Consider the following 21,912-nt stretch of genomic DNA (forward strand, 5'->3'; position numbering starts at 1 on the left):
CAAGCACATCAAGTGAGGATTCAAAAATAAATGCTTAATAACAGGACATTTCACTTTCTGATATTGGACATTCTGCTCGTAGGTTATTTTTGGATCTGTTTAGATAAATTCTTTGCATCAACATGTGAAGCATGACACAAAGTAAGAAATGCCTCAGACAATTCTCCCTAAGGAATCACCTGGTGTGACTAGCATGCAGCTAACAAGTTCATTCATAGATAATGATTATAATGCCACTCCAGAATGTGTTAAAAGATTAAAAGAAAAAGCACAGGATTTAATTATCAAGAAACTCGGGATTTAAGGAAATGGTATAAGAGAAATTAATTCAACAAAGATATTTCAAATATTAACAATGAATTAGAAATATTTGGGGATATTCTCATTTCGGCTGCCAATAGCTGTGCCAGCTAAAACAACCCAAAATGGAAAATAGCTGATTTGGTGAATCAGGTGTGTGTGTGTGAATTTTGTGTAAAAAAAGGGGAGGGATGCAACTTGGGACAGTTGTAAACAGTATAGCAACTTTAAAAAATTGTTTGGCTGTTATCACTCAGCTAAAACTTTTCTATATTCTATTATAGTAAGCTGTATGTGTTTTGTAGACTTATTACAGATTTATTTAAAGTTATTACTGCAACTATGTGTTTCAGTTAGAATAGAGAATTCTGTTCCTGTTTTAAGCGCTTTCTTCAAATACAGCATTTGGACTGGATGGGTTATTGGCACAGATGTTGAAAGAATGTACAAAGCAGTACATTCTTTCAACATTTCAACAGGCACTGTTATACTAATATATCAGTGCCCCTGACTAGTTGTTCAATTTAAGTCTCAGCACTTTTTAATATTGACCCTACATATGTGAGGGATCAGAAGACCTCTAACATAACAGTGTGATGTGTGGACAAGTGGTTAAGATTGCATGCAAGATTCCTAAAATGAGTGAAACAAGAGCAAGATAATTCCATTATACAAGGATGGAGCTAAGACATATGCAGCAAATTATGGGTCCTTGATGTGGTCATCAAGGTACTGGAAAGGCTCATTAAGAATCTTATCCGAAGGTGGATAAGATAATCCTAAGATCCTCTGTAGAGAAAAGCATGGTTTGTTAAATGTAGGTCTTGCTTTAGCAATCTGCTTGTGTTATATAATAGGGTGGCAGCAGAGTTGGATAGTGTGGTGAGTGTAGAGACAGTGAATGTATTTAAGTCGAGGTACAGTGAGCTGTGTGAGAGTGAGACCTTCCGTGATGAGTCTTTTGACTCCACGGAAGTCTGTTGATGATAATATTTCATTGGTTACCATCCTTCGAAGGGTGAGATTGATATTAACCAAAAAGAGAGAAATAAATAAAAATAAAAAATGTAGTATGCACATCAAGTAATTGGTGTGTTGATACTTAGCTCACAGTATGTATTAATTCTTTGCAGACTGAACTGTGGTGGTATAATAAATGATGGAACTTGTTCTACATAGGCCGAGTTCCATACTTGCATAGTAAGGTGATACAAATTATAATGATTAGAACTGATTGAGAATGAATAAATAATTAGGTTTTAAGATGCTATCCTATTGAAGGATGGCAAATAATTTTGTCTGTCAGTAACAAAAGAATTTTCTGTTTAGCAACTGATTTGATATTCTATTTCAGAGGTGTTCTTTCAGAACTCTTCAGATCAAGTTTCAAATCACTAATCTAATCAAAAGAAAAGAAAAAAATGAAACAAAAGGAAAATCTTTGAAGCTCATTAGGATTAGATATCCAAATAAATAAATAAACAAAACAGTGACTCTCTCTAGCTGGATTAATACAGTAAGAACCGCCTTAGAAGATAGAAATATGAGATCTGATAATATTGAAGTCTTAACAGATTAGTTTGAAAGAAAATTGTAGATAAGAGATTCATAATCATATTACACTCCTGAGGGTACATGACAGGCATTTGATAATGATGAACTGCGATTTGCAGAAACTCTAGTTATAAAAACAATATAGCCCAACATAAGATTCTCCTTAATCTAATCTGTTTGGTAGCTAAATAAAGTAATGTGCCTTTCTATTTTTCTATTTTCCAACCCTCAAAACAAGTTGTTTTGAGAGGTTGGAAATTATATGACATGTTGACTTCCTTTTTATTTGAATTGCCAAAATGTGTGTGCGTACGTGCACACACACACACAATCAATCAATCAATCAATGGATCTTAAAGCTTTATTGCATTTATCTTATTTACATGCTTTCATTTTCATTATGATCATTCCACATGTTATATAATTTTAAATTCAGTCATCTTTTCAGTTAAGTAAATTTTAATTTTACAAATTTTATTATTTTCTGACTCTCACTTTATCTCTTAGGAGTGTTGAAACTTCTCTCTACAATATACCTGCTGGTCTCAAAATATATCTGGTTTTTCAGTCATACCTTTTCAGTAATATGATTCAAAATTTATTCACAATTAGCCAGGACACTATAAGCATATTGAACATTATTATATTATATTCTAATTATAGTAATATTAGTTTAATTTGAAATATGGGTTGATGGTGGAGATCTAGGGCTGCTCATCAAATATAAGCTTTTCTGATAAATTATCAGTATTTTGAAAAACAGCTATATGAATTTTAGGTTGCTCAGAGATTTCACAATTTATAAATGCTTATCTCTTAAATTTTAGATGATTCCCTATAGAAAATATTTTTATATTGCTTTTAACTTGATTTATCTTAGAATATTACCTAAGATAAATAAATACATCATCTTCTTCTTCTAGCTTTACAACTCTTTATGAGTTTTAGATTGCAAAATAAATACATATTAATCTTATATAACAATATCCGAATATTATTATTATTATTATTACCCAAGACCCCCATGGAGTCAAAGACTCATCTAGGAGGTCCGTTTATCATACACACAGCTCGTCATACCGTGCTTTAAACACACTCAAATTCTCTGCAGACACCACACTCTCATCAAGGCATTCCAATCATTCACAACTCTCCATGAAAAAAACCTGCTTCTCACTCCCCTACTCACACCCTCTTTATACAGTTTCCCAGGGATGACCTCTGGTTCTCCCTGAAATATTGATTGGGTAGCAGAGAAAACTCATGATAAGAATATAGGAGAATTTATTGAGCTGTTGCAAGACATCTTTCTCAACCAGCATGTGAAAGAAGCAACTCAAGGTGTCTCATTTAAGTCTGTGACTGTTTTCCACCAGTTAGTGATGGTAATCATGCCATAATGACCTAGAAATAAGCTAACTATATGGATGTTCCCAGGACAGGTTACATGCTGAACTACAAAGCTGGAAATTATGACCAACTCACTAGAATACTATCTTTAGTCTCATCTTATCAGTTACTGAATGATAAAGATGTCAGCAGTGCAGAAGCTTTGAAAAAATGCTTAAATAATGCAATATCTGAACATATCCATAGAGTTCAAAGAACAAATGAAATGGGACAAGACTGATGTGCACCCTTATTAAACAAGAGATCCATAAGAAGATGATGTGTAAGGAATGTCATGAGAATAATTATGAAATATATAAAGTGCAGGCCAGAAAAGTTAAGTATTGTATGGAAAGCTAAGTTGGATTATGAAAATAGCTTACCTGTACAGGTAAGCTATTTTCATAATCCAACTTAAGAATTTTATTGTTATGCTGCAAGCAAAAGAAAGAATGAATGCATAAGAATAACTTTATTAAATGTAGTTGATACCCTTATGTCAAAAGCAGATGTTATTATTCATATAATAAGTGCTTACTTCTCTAAGATCTATCAACCAACGTGTGTAACATAATGCACAGTGCCACCCTTCTGTTGGATGAAGAGGTAGAGATGCATGAGGATGTTCTAGAGCCTTTTGCATAACCTGGATGAGAATTCATTCTATAGTCAAAGATGTGACAGTCACTTTCTGGCTTCCTTCATTGCAGTCATTTGAAGAAGATTTAAAACTAAATAGATCAGTTTATTTATTTAAATCTTATTGAACTTTATATATAAAGAAATTGTTGGAAGTCACATGTACTTCAGTAAGCACTTGCATAATCTTATCTACTTTAATTGTGCCCACATTTTCTTTCTTAGCAAAATTATTTGATTTAAAATTATACATGTGAAGAAATATTAATTTTAATAAGGAAACAAAATAATTTTTTTAATTTTTTTAGTTATATTACTCTCTTACCAGAAGAGCCAGAAGATATATGGCATGCTTACAATCTAATAAGAGAAAGAGATAGTCTGAGAGCATCTACTATTAGGTTTGCTTTTACTTTTCATATATTTTAACATAAATGTAAAAGTTTTTTTCTTTGAAGTACTGATGTCGGAATTTTATATATACAGGGTGTTCGGGATAAATTTGACAGTTTCGTAAGGAAAAAGAAAATCTTCTTTGTATCTATTAAATTTAATGAATTGACAAAAAAACATTACAGGCAGAGTTAATTACAATACTATCAACAAGATTTACTCAAAATAACCACCATTAGCATCGATCACAGCTTCAATTCTGCTTCGGAACCTCGAACAAGCTGATGCTACAGTCTCCCTGGGAAGGGCCGCAAAAACTGTTTTAATTTTATCCATTAACTGGGCTTTTGTATTACTGGAAGTGCGATTGGTGTCTTTTTCAACTGCGCCCCATACAAAATAATCCATGGGGTTAAGGTCTGGGGAGTTTGGAGGCCAAACATTTGGACTGGTGAAGTCGTAGAAATTTTCAGACAACCATTTTTGACTTTTCCCAGAGGTGTGGCAAGGGGCCGAATCCTGCTGCCATACATACGGCCTACCATTGGCTACCCTTGTTATCCAGGGCTTGACTACAGTTAGCAACTCCACGAACAAAGCCCGAATTCCAATGCCAGGGTTCTTCAACACCTGTTCCTGCAGATTTGCGAGGAATTCTGCTGTACGAACGCAATCAGATCGTCTGCTAGGGATCTTTCTTCTTGCTACATCCTCGTAGTCACCATTGCAAGTCTCTAGTTCATGCCTGATTGTTTTTACTGTATTCAGGGAGCATTGGGCAGCAGTCGTAATATCCTTATTTTGATGGCGGGCACGAATCATCATGATACAAGTTATTCTCTTCCATGATTCAGGTGGGTTCCAGCTATCCATCCTTTCTGACATCTTGTATATGAATGAAGAAGGGTCCAAACTTTTAAATGAAGAGAAGTGTGTGTTAATACATGTAACTTACGGAAAAATATAATTAATTATAAATATGTCAAATTTATCCCGAACACCCTGTATATATCTCTCTCTCAGGGGACCCTGTAACCCCTAGAGAGCGCATCCCCTGGGTGACAGATAGGGGAGCCCACCATGTGTGTGTGTGTACATGCACGTGCATGCGTGTATATATATATATGGTGGGGTGGTCCGAATATACTGAATAAGGACTCGTGGACCAACAGGGCCATAAGGGGCAATCATCTTGATTGTAAGGGAAGCGGCACTCCCATGGACCCCTAGCTGGATCTATCCTCTCCTTCTTCTACTTTGAGGAAGACCCACTTACTTTAATCTTTCCTATAAGGCCTTATCAGCCAACTCTTCTTACTTTATGACCCTTATACTATTAGAGTACTCGAGGGCCATGGGGTCTTTTCATTTCTGGCCTTACAACTATGTCCTCTCTATAAACCTTACTATATTTCTTCTATAATCTACCCTTTCCCCTTCAATATACCCTATTCCTCCTATGGGTTTAAATTCGGAAGAAGGCAAGTTCAGAAGCCTTAAGGTATCAGCCCCACCACTGAACTATTCCATCGTCAGGCTAGTCCCCTGATATGTAACCATACTTGTAAGCTGACAGAAAAAGATAATCGGATTGAATCTATGGGAAACGACCCTGGAATGGAAAAGGGAAAACGAAAATGGAAACAACAAAATATAATACACATAGCAAACTGGAATGTAAGAGGAATAGCATATAAAGAAATAGAATTAGACCAGTTATTAAATGAAAGAAATTTTAAAATAGCAGTAATCACTGAAACAAAAAAGAAATTAAAAGGAACTATGAGAACTGAAAATTTTAATGTGATATACAGTGGAGTCGACAGTGACCAAAGAGCACAAGCAGGAGTCATGATTTGGATTCATAACTCCCTTTCAAAACAGTTAAAACATTATAAATTATGGAATGAAAGAATAATAGAAGCTAGAATAAAAATAGATAGAGGCTATTTAACAATAATTGGTTTATATGCCCCAGAAGAAGGAAGAGAACAGGATAATATTGATTTTTATAATCAGCTACAAAACATATATAATAAAATAAATAAAAATGATTACATAATTTTAGCAGGAGACTTAAATGCAAGAATTGGAAACACGAAAATTAATAATATTATAGGAATACATGGAGAACACACTCTAAACAGAAATGGTAAAAAATTGATTGACTTTGTAGTTTATAATAACCTAAAAATAATGAATTCCTTCTATAAACATAAAGACATACATAAATATACTTGGGCAGCAAGAGGATGGAAATCAATATTAGATTACTTCATATTAAATGAAAAGACATCAAAATTTTCACTAGATGTTAGAGTTCACAGAGGATATGAAATAAGCAGCGACTACTTCCTTGTTAAAATAAAATTAAGATTACCACCTAAATGGCTACAAGTAACAAGAACAGAAAGAAAAATTGAAACATTTGTTTATAAAACTAGACTATTGAATGACACAAATGTACAATGGCTATATGAACAAAGAATTAACCAGTATCTAGATAAAATAAAACAAAATGAAGAAATAGAAATAGAATGGCTTAATATAAAAATGATACTAAATGCAGCAGCAAATGAAAGCTTAGGAAAGACCAAAAAATTCAATAAAAGAAAAAAACTGAAGATCTGGGATGATACATTCAAAGAAATAATCAAAAAGAAAAAAGAAGCCTATCACAAATGGTTAAGCAGTAAAAGATTAGAAGATGAAATAGAATATAAAAGAATAAGAGCCATAGCTAAAAGAGAAGTCAGAAAAAGACATAGAGAATCATGAAATAAATTTGTTTCTAATTTAGAACATGATTTATATAAAATAAGACCCAATGTATATAAGATTTTGAAACACCTAAATGCAGATACCAAAGAAAACATAAAATTAAACACTGAATTGAAATTAGAAGAATTTCTAAATTACTACACAGAACTGTGGACAGACAAATATTTTCAAAAAGACAACTGGCAAACAATTAACGAAAATGAAAAGGAAATAACTGAAGAATTAGAAATCAGCCTGAAAGAAACAAGAAACGGAAAACCACCTGGAGAAGATAAGCTAGGTTCAGAACTATATAAATATGCAGGAACAAGATTCAAAGGATGACTCTTATTATTTTTAAATAAAATTTACTCAACTGGTATCCCTCCCCCCCAATAGAATGGAAAAAAGCAATTGTGATTCCTATCTTTAAGAAAGGTAATAGAGATGACCCTAAAAACTATAGAGGTATCAGTATACTAAATTCATGTTACAAAATATACAGCAGAATCTTAAATAACAAACTAATGAAATATTCCGAAAACTTTATTCTAGAGGTATAAAATGGATTTAGAAAAGGACGATCATGTATAGACCCAGCCTTCTGCCTAAAATTAATAATAGAGAAAAGAAGAGAATATAATTTAGAAACACATATTGCATTTATTGACTTTGAAAAAGCATTTGACAAAGTTAAAAGAAACATATTATTTAACATGTTAAAAGAAAGACAAATACCAAATAATATCCTAAAAGCTGTCACAAGTATATATGAAAATAATCAAATACAAATAAGATTAAATCATGAGCTATCATATACAAGAGAGATAAACCAAGGGATCCGACAGGGATATCCCCTCTCAGCAACTCTTTTTAATATCTACTTAAATGAAATAATAATAAAATGGAGTAAAAATTTACATCAAGGAATTAAACTTTCACCTACAGTTAACTTAAACACTCTCCTCTTTGCAGACGACCAAATAATAATTACAAATTCTGAAGATAACTTACAGAAAGCTATTTTAAATCTAAATGAGATATCCAAAGATTATGGTATGATAATATCAACGGAAAAATCAAAAACTATGGCCTTTAAAGGACAAGATCCAGCAAGAACTAAAATAGTATTAGATAACAAGATCTTAGAACAGGTGAATTCATTTAACTACCTAGGATGTATGATCACTTATGAAAATGAAAAAGATATAAACATAAAAATTGCAAAATATTTAAAAATAACAGGAGTAATTAACTCTATATTTAAACCAAACCTAGTTCAAAAACAAACCAGGCTAAAAGTATACAATACATTAGCCCTACCGGTCTTAATGTATGGAAGCGAAATCTGGACAATAAAACAAAAAGACAAACAAAGATTAGCAACAGCAGAAATGAAGTTTATGAGAAAAACTGCAAAGTATACCCTATTTGATCACAAAAGAAATGAAGATATTATGAAAGAACTAAGCCAAGAACCAGTAATTGAAAAAATTAAAAAATATAAACATAGATGGATGGAACACGTTCAAAGAATGAAAACAGAAAGATTACCAAAACAAGCCTTAAAGTATGAGCCATTAGGAAAAAGAAAACCAGGACGTCCTCTTAAACGATTCAACGATGACTTCTAAGGCCGGAACAGGCCAAACTAGGCCTAAATCCTTGATATGTATGATGATATATATATATATATATATATATATATACACACACACACACAGTCGTACCCCGAAGTTACGCAGTAGGTGGGACCAACAAAAAGCGCGCAAGTCGAATCCGCATAACTCGGTATAATTTTGCATGTAATTTATATATACAAACATACAAAATATTAGTTAATTGGGACCAAAGGTTTACAAAAACGCCTATATTTTTTAAGAAATATAATCATAATTGTAGTTAAAAAAAAAAAGAAAGTTATTTCGATGTCGATGGTTTCATAAAATCTAATAGATTCGTCTGACGGCATGTCTTTTTCTTGTCACGCAAAATTTCTTCATAGCAAGCTGATGATTTTTTTATTCCTTGTCTTGTGGCTACAATTCGTTTCTCGTTAGAATCTATGTCCTCCAAAATCTGTAAACCTTTCTTTTATGATTGTTCTTACTGTGGATTCCTGTAGATCGAACTTATTTGCTAGCTTACAAATTTTCATTCCGCCTTCAAAATCCTTAATAATGTTGAGTTTTGTTTCCAAAGTCAATGTTTTTCTTTCTTTGCTAGCTGTAGAAGAATTGGACTTGCTTCTTTTGGACGACATTATTATATTTTATGTAATAAAATTTTTATCAAGAACATGACATTAACAATTGCAAGGTTTGTAGACTAAAAATTGTGTATGAATGGAGACCGCGCAGAACACGTCAGTGCTTGTTCACACAGCATGTGCGACACTGGCAAATGCGGCCGGCTCTGGAAAGATACGACTAGTCGTGAAGTGGGATGGGAATACGTACATATAAGAAACCGCGTAACTCTGGATTCGCTTAAGTTGGGGTATGACTGTATATATATATATATTTATATATATATATATATATGTGTATGTATGTGTGATCATTAGTTACATTGACTTGGTGATTAGCTATATATATATATGTGTGTGTGTGTGTGTGTGTGTGTGTTATTTAAGGAACTCCATTTTCCTACAGTACTTGCATAATACAGTCATTAGCAGAGCCACTCTTTGGTTCACAAGAAACAGGTTCATATCCCATCTAGGAAGCCTTTATAAAGATGTTTCAGCTAAAAGTGAGTTAGTCTCATATGTTGATTGTAAGGTTTTTCTCCAGAAACTTTGGTATTATCCCCTACAAATGCATACTTTTGTGGGGGGGGGGAGGGTTCTGACTTTCCAGATTTTTTCAAAGCTGTCAGTTGAATTGAAGGCTTTGCACAGCCCAGTCAGGTTTTTCCTTTGGCCATGTGATAATAGTACTTGCAGTATTGCATGATGCATTTTCATATTCAGAGACTCAGGACTGTTTCCATAATTATCACACTGTAGGAAGCATTGCATTATCTAGAATTTTTGCATATCTGTTGGCATTTATCTTTCCAGATACTATAATGAAGGTTCTAGAGGCACTACAATCTAAAGTCTGTACCAGGAGAAACAGCTTCAAATATTATATAATGTCTTGTGCATGAAATATTCCCAAGTCCTACAATATCCACATGTTTAGGAGTTGCACATCTCATGTGCAACTCCTAAAACTGCATAAAGTTTTAGGAGTTGCACATGAGATACATAAAATGTATCTCATGTTGCATAAAGTGCTGCATAAAATGTGCAAAAAGGATGCTTAATTTTCTGCAGTTGGAAGGGGTTATGGGTGTGATATGCTTATGCCAGGAAAAATTAGATGTGTAAGTCAGGCCAAGAAGAGATGGATTTCATGGTGAGATCTCAGTATTATCAATGGTGAAGGGAGTGAAGTGTGGTGTTTATTGCTTGAAAGACAGGATTATGGTGTCATTAAAGTTGACAGAGTAGTTTGCATTCTACTGAAATTGGGCAAGGAGATTAGTGGCTAAAGAAGTGATTATGAAAGATCTTGTGGCTTGATATATATGAACACTGCAAAGTTGATCAAATGAAAAAGATAAATGGAGAGCACTGTCATTAACAAAACTATGGATAGGATTTGAAGTTAGTGGTAGGTCATTTATAAATACAAAAAAGAGTGTGGGCAAAAATACAAAACATCAGAGAACTGCAGCATTGGTGTTAAATCTGAAGAAAGCCATTCACCACGACATCACATGTAATGAACAACAAAATAGGAAATTAACATACAGTTCTAAAAGATGGACAATAGACCATAAGATAATAAATTTAGTAAATAGGCTTTGAATAGACTTGATCACATGTCTTGAAAACATGGGTTTTACCTTTCCATAGCTTGTGTTCATTGTTGGGTGATTTTTGGCAAGGAGATATGCTAGGGATAGAGAGTGGCTGAATCCATATTGGTGGCCACTGATTAACTGGGTGTTCTTCAAGGTGGTGAAGGAGGTGGTTGTTCATAACTTTCTCCATTATGTTTAATAGATGTGCATTGGGACAACCCTTTGAAGGCTGGCTCTTAGCTTCTCTGGAAGATTAATAGAAGTTTTTCCATACTGTAGGCAGGTGCCAGATGAGTATGAAAGATTATAAAGATGATAGTCTTTTATAATCTTGTAAAGATCTTGCCAAAAATCATCCGTTTATGAACACAAGTTATGAAACAGTAAAGTGAAACCCATGTGGCTGCTCTAAACATTTCCAAGATGTGATCGAGTCTGACCACCATGAATTACTTGCCAAATTTACCATCGTATGGTCTTCTGCCTGACATTTAGAATTGGATTACTAATTGCCTATCTGGTTGTTAATTTGGAAGCACGTTTTAAGCAGAATTATTATTATTATTACCCCAAGACCTCATGAAGTCAAAGACTCATCTGGGAAAGTGGAAGAAGATATGATCAAGATCAGAAAACTTGTGGTATTTAGGCTGTTCAGAATTCCTCATGTCTTTCTGATTAAAGACTAGAAATGATATGTAGTGAGTAGTTCTTGGTAAAGTGGAGAGTACTTTGTCTTTTTTATCAGTGCAGTAATTGGAGGAGAAGGATAATGCCAGAATGTGAACCTTATCTTCGGATGATATTACATCACCACAGTCTAGATGTGGCTGAGGTGGAAATATGGATGACAGTTTGGGTGCATTGGCCTTGGCAAGGGACCAGAGAACTAGACTGCTGTTTGTGCAGGTGGCAAGTTTTCTGCATTTGGAAGTGGAAATGAATATTCATCTTACATCAGGCTCTTTTACACATTCTTGAATAATAATATCAAGTTCTATAGGTATTACTTCTGGGAAAATTCCCATGTTACTCCTCTAAAATAAATTATTATTTTAATAGCTAATATAGCCTACTTTCATTTAGGAGTGCCCCTTTTTTACAATGTCATTAGCTCTTTACCCAAAATTCTAGGGCATTACTGAAGTGTTATAAAACTAATATATGAAGAATAAAAAATAAAAAAATAGGAGAAATTTTGGACATACCTTTTTTGGATGTTGTTTTCTGTCTCCTCATTCCAGCGATGTGCCTTCATGCTGTTAAAGGAAGGTTTTTTTTTTTCAAATAATTCTCCCCACATTACTTTACCCCCACTTCCCCCCAAAACCCTCTTCCTTTGTTATTTTGTTATCTATTTACATATTTAATCTTCCACTTTCACTAAAACTTGTGCATAAATGGCTGAAATGTGTTTTCTGGTCCATACATTCCCTGTTGAAAATGCAGCTGTCATTTTCCTATTTTCATAGTATTTTTAATTTCATACTTAATTTGTGAATCAGTTGTTAGAATTGAATGATATTTATTGAAGATTTGATGTAAAATCAGGTGTAAGACAGAGTTATAATCTCTCTCTCTTTTTCTCTGCTTTATTTTATAATCTAAGGGATCTAAATCATATGGAAAGTTTTTTTGTGGTTCTCACCCACAAAAGGTTATTAGTAAACCTATAGTGCATTTCTCTCTAAAATGTTATGAATTACTTAAGCAAAATGGAAAGAAATATTAGCAAAAAAAAAGCAGTACAGTATTTGAAGGAAAAAGACTTAGAGGAAGGCTACTGATATAAGTGAGTTGGTGTAATTAGGTGTTGAAAATCAGAATGTAAGAGTTGATCATATAGACCTGACCGACCAACTTGGAAGAAAGTTGTTGATTGGAAATTAATCATGAAGAACTAGGAAGTAATGATAAATATGGGCTCTTGAAGACTTAACTGGATGCCCTCATCTGCATACAGTAAAGACCTGAGTTTATTATCTCCCATGCTAACATCAGGTTTAATATCAGTCTTTTATAAGGTATTACATATGGATTATGAAAAAGAGTGGAGATAGTGTACCTTGTTACTGTCTCTACTGCCTTACCTCTGATTTGTCATGAAATTGTCTTCTTATATTAATAGTCAATTTTAACTACTAATTTGCACTAGTAAGTTTCATTTAAAAGCACATGATTATATACCAACAAAATATACTTCAAAACACTAAAACTTGAAGATATTTATAAATCTTATTAAAGTTTTAGTTTTTTAAGCATATTTCTTCATATATATAATCATGTGCTTTCTTTTGAGATCAGCAAAGATTAAATAATGATTCTTATTATATTCTCTTCTTTTTTTTTTTTTTATCTGTTTGACATAAATAAAAAAAATTCAATTTGGTGTCAGCTATTTAGCTTAAACCCACCTTTTTTTTTTTTTTTTAACCCATATACTTTCATAAATTTTTTCTGTAACATTCCTTAAAAAATTCATATTAGTCTTTTAATTCATTATTTTCATAGATATTTGGCATGAAGCCCAGAATTAAAAGACAGAATGAATATAGACAACAAAAGCAGAAAACATGAACTGCATTCTTCGTATAGAACATGTAACATATTTTAAATACTTTAGATACAGTGGTTGGGGAAAAAATATAAATTAAAAATACAATATATATATATATATATATATTTATTTTAAATAAAATCTATTCAACAAGCAGCCCACTAATAGAATGGAAAAAAGCAGTAGTGATCCCTATCTTTAAAAAAGGTAGTAGAGATGACCCTAAAAATTATAGAGGTATAAGTACAGTCATCCCTCAACTTATGTCCTCTCGAAGATACGTCCTTGATCCCATAAAAGAATAAAGAACATTTTTGGCTATAGACACAAGCGAGCATAAGGTAAAGCATGCACAGTGGCAACAGTGCTTCAGCAGCAACCTCCCTCGGCAGTCGGCACGTGTCTTCAACAGTTCCTCTGTTGATTTTGTGTTTGAGAAATGGGTTATTTGTGTATTTATCATTAAATATTTCATAATGTTTTGTGCAACATGGCTCCTACAGGCACAATCAAAAAACCTAGTGAAGAATCACAGAAAAAGAGGTGAGCAATACCCCTTAGCACGGTGACCATAACCACTAAGTCTCTTCAACATGTTGAAGGAGAAAGTAGCATCTGATTATGACTATAAATTCAGTTCTTCCTCCGGTTGGTTCATGAGATTCAAACAGTGTTTTGTGTTGCATAATGTGAAAATGTATGGGAATCTGCAAGTGTTAAGAAGGCTGCCAAGGAGTTTGTGGAAAAATTCGATAAAATTATTACGGAGGAAAATTATTTGTCACAGCAAATATTTAATATGGATGAGACGTCCTTGTTTCGGAAAAAAATGCCTGAGCAGACATTCATTCACAAAAAGCTAAAATCTACACCTAGTTTCAAAGCTCTTAATACCTGTATTATGATTCTGTTATGAAGTGGGTAATGTGGCTGGATATAAACTGAAACCATTTGTGATATGGCACAGTGAGAATCCATGAATCTTCAAAAATATTAAGAAGCATACTCTCAGTTCATTATCGGAGCAATAAGAAGTCGTGGATGACTCAAAAATTGTTTGAGGAGGATGCCTTAATCAACTGTTATGTGAGTGAAATAAAAAGCTATTGCGTGAAAGAAAATGTAGAATTTAAAATTTTATTAATTCTAGATAATGCTCCAGGTCATCGGTCTTATGTCTTATAGCAGTGATCTTCACCAAGTTCGAGGTCATGTTTCTCCCTCCAAACACTACTTCATTACTTCATTGATCCAACCGATGGATCAGGGAGTTCTTGCAGGCTTATTATCTAAGGAGAACTTTTTCACAAGCCATTTCTGCTACTGAAGGAAATGACCAGACTCTCATGCAATTCTGGAAAACATTTAATATTTATCATGCTATTAAAAATATTATTCCTGTGTCTTGGGATGAAGTGACCTCTCAATGTATGAGTGGCATATGGAAAAAGACATTAAAAAGGTTTGTGTATAATTTTGGAAGTTTGTAATAGTGGGCCTTATCAAACAATATGAGTCTCGAAGTGAATGATGACAACATAATTCAACTCATAGAAAGTTCCCCTGAAGAGTTGACCAACGAAGAATTGGTAGAATTGGAGGAACAACTATTGCAGAAGAGGAAAAATGAGAAAAGGAAGAGGGAAAAGAGAAACAGTTAAACAATTTAACAATTTACAGTGAAGGGTCTTGCAGAAATGTTCTTTGCAGTTAAGCGATGTTCTCAAAATCGCTGAAGACATGAACCCCAATGTTGAACGCTATTTAATAATAGAAACAAAAGTACATGATGCGTTTTCTTGCTATGAACAAATTTATGATGAAAACAAGAAGAGGAATAAGCAAAGCACATTGGACATTTTCATCAAAAAACAAAGCTTAGAAGAGCCACAGCCTGATCGTTCACACAGGGAAGGTAATGAAGATATGATTGCGGAGGAAAATGTAGGTGATTATTCTCCTGCTTTATAGTGGCAGTAACACAGTACAGTTTTATAATAAGGTTTAAAATTTAAAATTACAGTATACTTATTACGGTTAAGTCCCTAACCCCTATAACTCAGTTGATTTAATGTATCGACTTACGTCTTGCCAGATGAAACGTAACTTGGATGTAAGTTGAGGGATGACTGTATTCTAAATTCCTGTTACAAAATATATAGCAGAATTTTAAATAACAAACTAATAAAATATTCTGTAACTCTGTTTCAGAAGTACAAAATGGATTTAGAATAGGATGATCATGTATAGACCCTGCCTTTTGCCTAAAATTAATAATAGAGAAAAGAAGAAAATACAGTTTAGAAACATATTGCATTTATTGACTTTGAAAAACCATTTGATAAAGTTAAAAGAAGAATTTTATTTAACATATTAAAAGAAAGACAAATACCAAATGATATTCTAAAAGCTATCATAAGTATATATGAAAATAATCAAATACAAATAAGATTAAATTATGAACTATCATATCCGAGAGAGATAAACCAAGGAGTCCAACAAGGATGTCCCCTTTCAGCAACTCTTTTTAATATTTATCTAAATGGAATAAAAATTTCCATCAAGGTATTAAACATTCTCCTACTGTAAACTTAAACACTCTAATTTTTGCTGATGACCAAATAATAATTACAAATATTCTGAAGATAACTTACAGAAAGGTATTTTAAATTTAAATGAAATAGCCAAAGATTATGGAATGATAATATCAACGGTAAAATCAAAAACAATAGCATTTAAGACAAGATCCAGTAAGAACAAAAATAGTAATAGACCAGATTTTAGAACAGGTGAATTCATTTAACTACCTAGGATGTATGATTACATATGAAAATGAAAAAGATATAAACCTAAAAATTGCAAAATATAGATGTAATTAACTCCATATTTAAACCTAACCTAGTTCAAAAACAAACCAGACTAAAAGTATACAATACATTAGTCCTACCAATCTTATTGTATGGAATGGAAATCTGGACAATTTAACAAAAAGACAGAGATTAATAGCAGCTGAAATGAAGTTTATGAGAAAAACTATAAAATATACTCTATTCGATCACGAAAGAAATTATGAAAGAATTAAACCAGGAATCAGTAATAGAAAAAAATGTTGAAATATAAACATAAATGGATGGAACACATTAAAAGAATGAAAACAGAAAGATTACCAAAACAAGCCTTAAATTGCAAACCACTAGGATATACATATACACCCTCTGTCCAAAAAGAAACCGAACTTTTGATAGAAAATAAAACACAGGCCAATTATAATTATTCAAATCATTTATTTCTCAGAATACTCTCCCTCAGCTTCGATACAGCATTTGGCATGGTCAATTAATTCATTAAACGAGTTTTTAATATTGGTTTTGGGATACTGTTGAGGGTCGTCATTACTCCCGCTTCAACGTTTTCAACGGTGTCTTATCACTTTCCTTTCATTGGCAAATGAAGTCGGGGGAAGAGCTAAAATCTGGTGAATACGGCAAGTGATCCAACACACAAACTTGGTTTTTGCTGAAAAACTGTCGCACAATGTTTGCATGATGAGATGGTGCATTATCATGCAAAAGTGACCAGCTGCCTGAATCATGATAATCATGCCATACGCGATGAATTCTCACTATCAATCGCTTCAAAACTTCAAGATAAAACTCACCATTGACAGTTTTGCCAGGCAGTATGAATTCTTTATGGAGAATGCCCTTGGAATTGTAGAAACAAATCAGCATTCTCTTCACTTTTGACTTCTCCAAGCAACTTTTTTCGGATGTCCCTCTTCTGGTGGTCTCCACTTTGTTTCAGGCTCATACTCAAAACACCACATTTGGTCACTAGTAATGATCGTTTCAAGGAAGTTTGAGTTCTTACGAGCGGTTTTAATGAGGTCCTTGCAGTGTTCAATTCGATACATTTTTTGTTGTCGATCAACTTGTGGGGAACAAATCGTGAATTCGATTTACGAAGGCCCAAACTCTCAGTCAAAATGTTGTGCACAGTTGCTTTTGGAATCCCCAATTCATCTTCAATCAATCTCACGGACGATTCGGGTTTTCTTTGATGTAATCATGCACTTTTTTAGTTTGCCTATGCTTGGGTAAAGAATTAAACTAAATTTATTATAGTCTAACCAAGTGGAAAATAAACTTCCAACATCTTTCTCTAAATCCAGAGTAAATTAATAATAAGGTGGTACACCTTTTGGCAACTCGTATAAGAAAATATGACCTCTCCATTGTTTCTGCCTAAGTATCACCACTTCTGGGTCTGCCTCCCACTGATGAGACCTCAGTAAAGGTCGAAACCAGTCTGGGTATTGGCCCTTCCCTTAATGCATAGCATTATACATGTCCGCAAGGAGATACTGAGACAGGGAGTGATGAGAGCTGGGTCCACCTTTTCTACGAGTTGCCTCAGTCCTGAACTACTTCAGGCACAAACTTTGTTTGCCTGCACTTGGGTAAAGAATTAAACTAAATTTATTATAGTCTAACCAAGTGGAAAATAAACTTCCAACATCTTTCTCTAAGCCCAGAGTAAATTAATTATAAGATGGTACACCTTTTGGCAACTCGTATAAATAAATATGACCTCTCCATTGGCTTCTGTCTTAGTATCACCACTTCTGGGTCTACCTCCCACTGACGAGACCCCAATAAAGGGCGAAACCAGTCTGGGTAGTGGCCCTTCCCTTAATGCATGCATTATACATGCCTCAAGGAGATGTGCTTTGCATTATGGGAGATACTGAGACAACGAGTGGTGAGAGCGTGGTCCACCTTTGCTACGAGTTGCCTCAGTCCTGAACTACTTCAGGTGCAAACTTTGTTTGCCTACACTTGGGTAAAGGATTAAACTAAATTTATTATAATCTAACTAATTGCAAAATAAACTTCCACCATCATGTTACTTTTAGTTGTTGTTGTTTTTTTAATGAATTTGTAACTGCACATTTAAATTTACTCTGGAAGATAGGAAACACTGTTGTTCATAATATGAATATAGTTTTTAATTTTGCCTTCATGATATTAGTGTGCAGTTGAACAGTTTAAATTATCATATTAAATGCATAATTTATATTGTTTTTAGTGAAATACATTTCCATATAAGATATACAGACTGATGGAAATATCAATCAAACAAGTAAAACATTTAAAAAATTTATTATATTCTTCTGACAGGTGTCAACTTTCTTCTGTAAAGCCATTTGTTTTAAACTGATTGTCATTGTTAGATTTATGGTATACTACCACACAAACTAAGTTTCCAGATATTTAGCTCTCCAAGTTCCAAACCTTATGTATGAGAGTAGTATTATAAAGTAATTTATGTACTGCAAATGAATTCCTTGTAATATCACTTTTAATAAAATTCAATCTGATATTCCATCTTTTTATTTTTAAATCTTCTGATTTTTGCTTTATGGACCTCAGGTATTTAGCATATTGCCATATATCCATTCTTGACCATTTTGTTTTGTTATAATTGTAAGGTCTTATGAGAAAGGCATAAATATATATTGTGTTTTTTTCCAGAAAGGTCACCACCGAATCTTCTACTGGTAGTGTTGGAAGCAATCGCATTAGAACAACTCTGACTATTACTGTAGAAAATATCGATTTTGATACTCAAGCCTGTGTGTTAAGAGTAAAAGGAAGGAATATTGTTGAAAATCAGTATGTTAAGGTGTGTGAAATTTTAGCATACATTTTTTTTTATTATAAATTTTTTTGCTGAATGTTAACTAACAGAAAAAAAAATAATAATCTGCATATCTGTATAACTAGATATTTAGATTTTTTTTCTCTTTGTATACAGAAGTTTCACAAGAGAATGCCAGTGTAACAATTCCCCTACCTGAACATTACTGTCTTGAATTTTCCTATAGAATAAATAAAGGAATTCAGTTGTCATTGAATACTACATATTGGGTCATATAACACACCTGTGAAATTTAAACATCTGTTTCCTAATATATCTTATATGGAGCTTGAACCATATTTTCTTTAAGAAGCAGCAGCAGTTTTGTTATCACAAATGCAGACATAGGTAAAGTTTTTGTCTAAAATGGAAAGAAAAATCAGAATATTTCCTTAACATTATGGAATCATTTATCTACTGTTTATTTATGGGAAATCCTATGCTCCATAAGGTCCTCTCTATCTCTTCCTCCCTCTCTCCCAATCCAGTGGTTGGTTGATTATGTTAATTGCTCAACTTATAAATTCTCTAAGGAGTTTTCCATTCCTCTTTTTAAACAACAGATTTCAGGGTTAAGAAATTCATTCTCCATTCAGGCTCAGATTTATTGATTACTTTTGGTAGTTTTTCTTTAAATATTTCTTTGAACAACACCTTGGAATTATTAAATTATTTGCTCTGATATTAAAAATAATTTGTAATTAATTTTGGCTATCGTGCTTACAATAACAAGATATACAGGCAGGTAGGAAAGATGTTAGTAGGTTCTTCTGCTCTCAGATTGGCCACTTACTACATGGAAAGTTTGAACATATTATCAGAACAATATATGTTCATACCTTTCAATCTCACTATGAAGATGAAAACATCACTATGTGAGTGATGTTTTCATTCTCGGTAATCAGATTTAAATGTGTTTTTTTCCCTCAAAGAATTAGTTCTATTCCATACCATGATACAATTTGCTTTAGAAACTGTGAACAGTGTCTTCCTCTCTGGCCCTCTTTGTCTTTAGATCATGTCATAACAATCGACAGCTTTCAGTGTACAACAAGAACACCATTACGGGTTGTTATATTAATGTCTTGTGGCATCATTACCATAGTCGGACATTTATTATTATTATTATGTGACACCTCCAGGGAGTCTAAAGACTCATCAAAGGAGAGTGTGCCAACAGCATCGAACGATCTCCTTCCAACTACTAACCGCGCTCAAACTTGCTTAACTTTATGCGAGCCATTAGTAATAGAGGCTCTGCCAATCGACCAACCTTTGCTGGCAAAGGTTGGTCATTTGTTGTATTGTCAACAGGCATCTTAGAATATGTTGAAATATTGATACATACGAGGGTGGTCTGAAGAGTTCTCGGCCTCAACCACAGATGACACCAATATCAGCAAGATTTTTTTTTTCTAAATTGGTACATCTGTAATAAGCATCCATGTGATTCATTCTAACAAGTAGTGTGTTTTATACAGCTACTTGAAGCAAAAGTGCTGTCTGTATCTCTTGAAATGGATAAAATTGAGTATCGTGCAGTTATAAAATTATTTGTAAAAGAAGGTATGGCAAAAGAAATTCATTTGAAGTTCATAAAAGTTTATGGGCACCCTTTTCCTTCGTTTTTGACAATTAAGAAATGAGCTGCCGACTTTAAACATGGCCATACCAGCCCTGCAGATGATCCACATAAAGGATGTCCAAAAAGTGTAACAACACCAGAAATCATTGATCAAGTGCACGACATGGTATTGGATGACCAGCGAGTCAAAGTGCATGAAATTGCTGAGACTATAGGCATTTCAAAAGAACATGTAGGATATATTTTGCATGAAGAATTGCAAATGAAAAAGCTTTGCACAAGTTGGGTGCTGTGCTTGCTCACAGCAGATCAAAAACGCACTCGCATGAAAATCTCTGAACAATGCTTGGAGTGTTTTAAAAAGAATAAAACTCGAATTAAAAAGAATAAAAGAATAAAACGATGATTTTGTGCATCGATTTATTACTATGGATGAGACTTGGATTCACCATTACACACCAGGATCCAAACAGCAGTCAAAACGTTTTTGTTGAAAGTTTATTTTTCACTTGGTTAGACTATAATAAATTTAGTTTAATCCTTTATCCAAGTGTGAGCAAACAAAGTTTGCACCTGAAAGTATCTTCAGGACTGGGTTAAGGTGGTACAACACCAGGGCAACTCGTTGCAAAGGTGGAGCAAGCTACCAACACTCCTGTCTCTCCTATAATGCAAAACACATCTCCTTGCGGATATGTCTAATGTTATGCATTAAGGGAAGGGCCATTACCCAGACTAGTTTCGACCTTTATTGAGGTCTCTTCGGTGGGCCTCTTCACCCACTGAAGAGACCTCAATAAAGGTCGAAACTAGTCTGGGTAGTGGCCCTTCCCTTAATGCATAACATTAGACATATCCGTGGGCCTCTTCACCCACTGAAGAGACCTCAATAAAGGTCGAAACTAGTCTGGGTAGTGGCCCTTCCCTTAATGCATAACATTAGACATATCCGCAAGGAGATGTGTTTTGCATTATAGGAGAGACAGGAGTGTTGGTAGCTTGCTCCACCTTTGCAACGAGTTGCCCTGGTGTTGTACCACCTTAACCCAGTCCTGAAGATACTTTCAGGTGCAAACTTTGTTTGCTCACACTTGGATAAAGGATTAAACTAAATTTATTATAGCAGTCAAAACAGTGGACAGAAGGCAGTTGTTCAGTGACAAAGAAGACAAAGTCGGTT

At 33.7% G+C, this 21,912-nt stretch overlaps 1 protein-coding gene across 1 annotated transcript in view; it reads left to right on the forward strand.

Annotated features, from left to right (window-relative positions):
• The window catches only part of pelo (pelota mRNA surveillance and ribosome rescue factor), an 84,449-nt gene that overhangs the window by 1,019 nt on the left and 61,518 nt on the right, over positions 1-21,912 (forward strand). Inside the window, exons 2-3 of the mRNA XM_090409989.1 lie at positions 4,191-4,283; positions 18,982-19,132. Coding sequence (XP_090266115.1) covers positions 4,191-4,283; positions 18,982-19,132 — 244 coding nt within the window. The remainder of the gene's footprint in view (positions 1-4,190; positions 4,284-18,981; positions 19,133-21,912) is intronic.

The sequence above is a fragment of the Typopeltis vanoorti genome, chromosome 20 (genome assembly GCF_054136105.1).
Source record: "Typopeltis vanoorti isolate ZY-2024b chromosome 20, IOZ_Tvanoo_1.0, whole genome shotgun sequence".
Lineage (NCBI taxonomy): Eukaryota > Metazoa > Arthropoda > Arachnida > Uropygi > Thelyphonidae > Typopeltis > Typopeltis vanoorti.